The sequence below is a fragment of the Suillus subalutaceus genome (genome assembly GCF_016647625.1).
Source record: "Suillus subalutaceus strain FC151 chromosome Unknown DFJ58scaffold_439, whole genome shotgun sequence".
NCBI classification, from domain to species: domain Eukaryota; kingdom Fungi; phylum Basidiomycota; class Agaricomycetes; order Boletales; family Suillaceae; genus Suillus; species Suillus subalutaceus.
In genome coordinates this window covers 1-5,640 of record NW_024540688.1, presented here as the reverse complement: position 1 = coordinate 5,640, position 5,640 = coordinate 1, and the positions used below count along the sequence as shown (strand labels likewise).

Sequence of the window (5,640 nt, the reverse complement as noted above, 5' to 3'; positions counted from 1 at the left end):
TCGAGTGGTCTGAACGCGCTCTTGAAGTCGGCCAAAAATTCGGCCCATGTACCGTATCCTTTGACGAGTCCTACGGTAGTTTTGTTGTTGGGGTCCTGCGCTTGTCTGAGGAAATCTTCTTTCCAGTAGCGCGCGTTCCCTTCGTTCATGAAGGAGGTTACGAAAATGATTTTCTGTTTGTCGTCGACATAGATCTTCTCGTTGATATCGAGGTAAGACATGCACGACATCATGAATCCTTCGGATTTATCTCTATCCCCGTCAAAGACCGGGGGAGATCCGATCTTGATTTCAATGGGTTTCGTGGAAGACATTGGGGGATTCAAAGGTGGTAGGGGTGGTTCAAAGTGCCAAAAATTGGTGTTAATGACGTCAGCTTGTTTCAGCTTCTGGGGACCTGGGGTTCTATCTGTCGTGATGACCAGGGTTTGTTCTGTCTGGGTTACAATGTGTGATAGCGATGTGTTTCGTGAAAGACTTTAATCTTTTGTTACGAACTAGGATGGTTCTGACGTATGGCTACTCGATAAGAGTAATCGGCCAAGGTCGGTTCAAGGCTTCGGCGTATACCGAAGCTTCAAGGTTCCAGACAAGACAAGGAGAGTGTCCTCGACTTGAATCAAGTTCAATACGACTTAAGATTGGAGGTCTTAAGCGAAGGAAGTTCCAGGTAAAACCTAGTAAGATTAAAGTAAAGAACTACATGGTACAGGATGAGTTTAAACAGTAAACGGTAATGACTTTAGGGCCAGTACGATAAGGTCATAGAGATGAGTCAGAGATAAGGCGAGTCAGAGATAAGACGAGTCAGAGATAATATGAGTCAGAGATAACAAGAATAGATCATCTAGCGACGGCAAGATGCGATCATGATGTAATACAATGATGTGAGAGAAAGAAAATGAATAGGGGCGTACTTGACTGTAACACCCCATACAACTCAGTTCTATCGCGGTCTTGTGTGCCTTCTCTGGCAAAGGCTCCACCCTCACCAAGCCAGACCTCAGGCCTAGCGCCAAGTTCAGTTTTACATGATTTAGGAAGGATTCCGACGCTCGCTACTACTTCAGCAACATGGCTAAGTACATGATCTCTTTCGTCAATTATACATGTCCCCCGATACGTCCTTACAGGGTCTCCTTGCCTCGGTCACTTTGCACCTTGAAACATTGTCGGCTGCGCTGCAGCGCACAGTCCACAGCTGCATATAATGTCAATGCCGCCCTGATGTAGGTTCATTTCTGCTTTGTTGTGTGTTCTGAAGTTGAGTGCGTATGCTCTTAGAACATGATCATTTGCTGCAATATGGAGAATTTCAATCCTCTTGGTACACACTGGCGATTCGATTGGTGTTGCACCGTCTCAAACTCTTCCGGACGACAAATACCACATGCTTCGCAGTGCTGCTATCAATGTCATCAGGCATCTCGGTGTTGTCGGCGAGTGTAACATTCAGTATGCACTTAACCCCAATTCCAAGGAATACTGTGTCATTGAGGTTAATGCTCGGTACGTTTATTGTTCTTTCATATTTTTCTATACCTAACACGACTTCTTTCAGTTCAAGTCGCTCAAGTGCCCTGACGTCTAAAGCTACTGGTTATCCGCTTGCCTACACTGCTGCTAAAATTGCCCTCGGGCATACCCTTCCAGAACTGCCCAACGCGGTGACTAAGACGACTACAGCTTACTTTGAGCCTTCTCTCGATTACATTGTCACTAAGATACCTAAGTGGGATCTCGCAAAGTTTTCATTGCAGGTCAACCGCGAAGTTGGGTCCTCAATGAAGAGTGTTTGGGAGGTCATGGCTATTGGTCGCACATTCGAAGGCTACCTGTGCTGATAAAGGCGAGTACATCGGTTCCACCTCACCCAGTTGTTGACATTTTCGCCATCAGCCAGCTTGACTGCTCTGCATCACGCTGCAGTTCTTTGTCCCCCTACTCTGGTCTCCCATTTGATCTGCCACAGCGTGATGACATATATTATGCTCTCGAATTATTTCGATATGTTCAGTAGATTTGTGGCAGCTAGTGGTAATTTTTCCTCACAGAACTCATAAGACGCCATACTAAATATCTGATGTTTTCCAGGCCCTGCCTTTGATCACAAGATCAAGCGCTCTGCTGTTCATGAAGGCTTGAACCTCATTTCCATTGCGCTTTGTATGGTCATGGCTGGTACAGGGGAAATCACCTACTTACGACGCCTGAGATATGCATATGGCATGTATCACCAAGCGTTTCGATATGGTGTCCATGTCGCAACTCACCTGTCGCTTGGCTTGTTATTCCTCGGGGCTGGTCGGTATACCCTCGGAACTTCGAATGCCGCAATTGCTTGCATGATCGTCGCCTTTTTCCCTCGTTTCCACCATGTATCACCAGATAACAAGAGCTATCTTCAGGCTCTTCGCCACCTCTGGGTTCTTGCAGTTGAACCTAGATGCCTTATGGCACGGGATGTTAATACCAGAGAAGCAGTCTATCTCCCAGTCAAAATCACCACGAAAGAAGGTGCTGAAAAGGGTGCAACGCAGCTGATATCGCCTATGCTGATACCAGATTTCAACAAACTTTTGTCCATTAGAATCGATACACCCCGCTATTGGCCTTTCTTTGTGGACCTTGAACACATAGCACAGCATAGGAGAAGCCTGTTAAAACACCAAACATTATACGTCAAGCGACGCACGGCTTTTTGAGCTATATGGAGGATCCCGCAATTGACCGACATGAAGGTGCACCCCGCAAGCGACCTGACTCATATCATCTCATCTTTCTCCAATGCAAAACCCATGGATATGTGACTCTTTGCCATCGCTTATGCGATGTACAACAAGAATTACAGTGTTGACCAGCTGCATGACTTGACCAAGATCGACAAGGTAAGGAGTTTGTTCGCGCCCGAGTGTCACTGTATTCACATCCGTCCCTAGTGGTACCTCTACACAATAGACAATATCGTTCAAACAAGCAGGGCTACTAAGACAGTTGGCTCTGGTTCAGATCGTGTGTGCTCTTTATGTCTTCAATTACACTGTACTCACGAGTAAATTCATCGCAGCTGACTCAAGTAAATGTCACTACTCCCTCGAATGCATCAACCCAGCAGCTTGGCCAGTGTGTGATATATCTGGACGACATGCATACCAGAGGAACAGATGTCAAACTTCCTTCTGGCTTCTGAGCTGCTGTTACGCTTGGTCCGAAGGTCACGAAAGACCGCCTGATGCAAGGTTTGTGATTACAGAGTTCATGCTTATCAGTTTCGACAATGATCAATAACACAGGATGCATGCGAATGCGGAAGCTGGGCTATGGACACTCAGCGTTAAACAAAAGGGACGAGTCTTTAGTTTAGTTCCTTGGCAATATAACTATTCCTCCTCCTCTTTGATGCTATCTTCTTTGACACTGTCTTCTTTGACACTGTCATCCTCAACATCGTCCTCCTCTGTCCTGCTTAAGATCTCAGCAACAGCATGCTCCTCGGCTAAAGGCAAAAGGTACCCGCTCACAGTATGATGGTCATCTGGTGCGGGGCCGCCGGTTCCTTGCAGACGTGGTCGAGCAGAAGAAGACTTCTCAGACAGTGGATGGCACTCACACACAGGCTGATGGCGAACTTGTTGATATTGATGCCTATAGCCATGCATTCGACGACATCCCCAACCAATACTCTGCACCTGCACTTGAGCTCTTCCTGGTCCAGAAGGGATTGACGGAGGGGCGTAGTCTCAGCACAACATGGGGCGTGTTCTCGGCTTTCAATGATCTGTGGAAGAATGCGTGAGTGGTTTCACGCTTCAGTGTTCAACATGGTGACACAATCCGACAACCATACAGCCAAGGGGAGACCTACCGAGAGCCCTACCACTTCAACCCAGCAACTGGCATAGTTTCCGGAAACCCGGCACAGTCCGCAGCGGTGCAAGACATGATGGAAGTTCTGAAGAATAACGAGGGAGCAGAAGGTGGCTGTAGGAACCATGCATCTGCCATGACGATCGAGGATATGCGGAAGATTATGGCATGGTCCTACAAGCAGTGCCCGGATGAGCTGATCAGTCTCATCTACTCCCAAGTTCAAAGCGGGTTGCCCCTTGATATGGATGAGGTGATTTCAGCCCAGAAGCACCTTGTGATCCGTGCGTTCGCAACCACAGGCTTTACGATTTGGACACGGTGCGTCTGTCAGTACAAAAGTGCAAAGACTGATTATATTGGCCACCCAATCCCTCACAGGAATTTTGAGCTTACAAAAATCAGACGTAAAGACGTGGTTTGGAACTGCCAGGGACTCCCACCATACAACATCCCTTACAACTTAGTGAGCCTGCTCAATCGCAAAGGCTGGCAGCGAAAAGGCAAGACTGATGGTGCCTTAGAAGGTAGTACAATGACCTTCATGTTCCTGAATACTGACATGAACTGTGATATCTTTATAGAACGGCTGCTAGGCTGTTCTCTAGTACTGTCTTTGAAGAATGTCAGCTGGAGCATTGTGGCCGTAGTGCTGTGCTTTGGCAATGGTTAATATTCCTCAATGCTGGCCATGCAATCAATGATGAGTACGAACCAGTACTGTTTTTGATGCTTTGAAAGGTGCAGGATGATGGTAGGCCCCTTACTATATGTTTGGACTCCTATAATTCACATGAAGTACATGACACAGCATCTGCACGTCCGTTGTATTGCACTCTCATTTGTGACATTTCATTATTCATCGCACTTCACTAATTGTATTTTTATTATGGGTCGGGGAGCTACGAAGAAAATATCTGCCACAGCAGTAAAGAAAGGGAAGTCTACTACTGCATCAGCGTCGGCTCTCGCTACCATTCGGTGGTGGGGTGCATGGGCCGAATGCGAAAGCGTGAGTGGCTCATTGTGCAGCGCAAAGTTGGTTTGACCAACATCTTCGGCAGGTCAATACACTAATACGGTACCTTCTGGATGAGCTCACTCGGTACGAAAAGAACCACAGGGATGCATTGTGCCCCATTCCTCGGGAGGGCGACAAGAGTTTCAATGGCAACCATACATATCTTAACTGCACCTGTGACGGCGGCGGAAACACGGGAACTGAAGATGTCATTTGATCGTGAGCTAACCCGGCTGTCTGGCAAAGTCGAGGAGGTCCTGGACAAACTGACCCTTACCCCACCGGTATCCTCATCCTCCTCGCCATCACCTCCGCCATCACAATTTTCTCAGCTCTCGATCTCGACTCCCATCCCTTCCCTGCCATCTCCATTGCTGTCTCCACCACCTGCACAGCCCCTACAGCGGACACCATCTCATGAAGCATCGCACGAGCCCCTCTCGGGGAGTTATACAACATCATCGGCAACACACAATGTGTTGGCCGTGAACTTGCAACTGTCTCCTGCACCCCTGTCATCTGCCGCCATACAGATACGCCAGGCACATCAGCACAGCACCCACCAGCACACCACAGCAACAAAAAAAAACGCTCCCATTCCTGGCATCGGAATTCCGGATCTTCCATGTGGGCTAGAGGCATGGCGTGCTGCTGTGAAGCAGTGGGAAGACCCTGCAGCTTCTATTGGAAGTAAGGCCCTCAAGGATTGGCCGGAGGAGTGGTATACTGGTCCCATGCATGATAACTGGCGT

General features: G+C 47.9%; 2 protein-coding genes across 2 annotated transcripts; both read left to right on the top strand.

Moving 5' to 3' along the window:
* Nucleotides 1-1,380: 1,380 nt before the first annotated feature.
* DFJ58DRAFT_879506 (uncharacterized protein) lies at nt 1,381-1,844 on the top strand (the record flags this gene model as incomplete). The annotated part of the gene is made up of 2 exons (XM_041394507.1): nt 1,381-1,509; nt 1,562-1,844. Exons 1-2 carry the CDS (start codon nt 1,391-1,393, stop codon nt 1,842-1,844), a joined length of 402 nt encoding a protein of 133 aa, XP_041234972.1. The 5' UTR covers nt 1,381-1,390.
* A 987-nt stretch (nt 1,845-2,831) lies between these two features.
* DFJ58DRAFT_849262 (uncharacterized protein) lies at nt 2,832-5,609 on the top strand (the record flags this gene model as incomplete). Its single annotated transcript, XM_041393709.1, has 9 exons — nt 2,832-2,888; nt 2,940-3,012; nt 3,215-3,239; nt 3,472-3,792; nt 3,850-4,188; nt 4,249-4,394; nt 4,452-4,535; nt 4,770-4,879; nt 5,095-5,609. Coding segments are annotated over 9 exons (1,670 nt in total), but the record flags the coding sequence as incomplete, so codon positions are not given.
* Nucleotides 5,610-5,640: the final 31 nt, after the last annotated feature.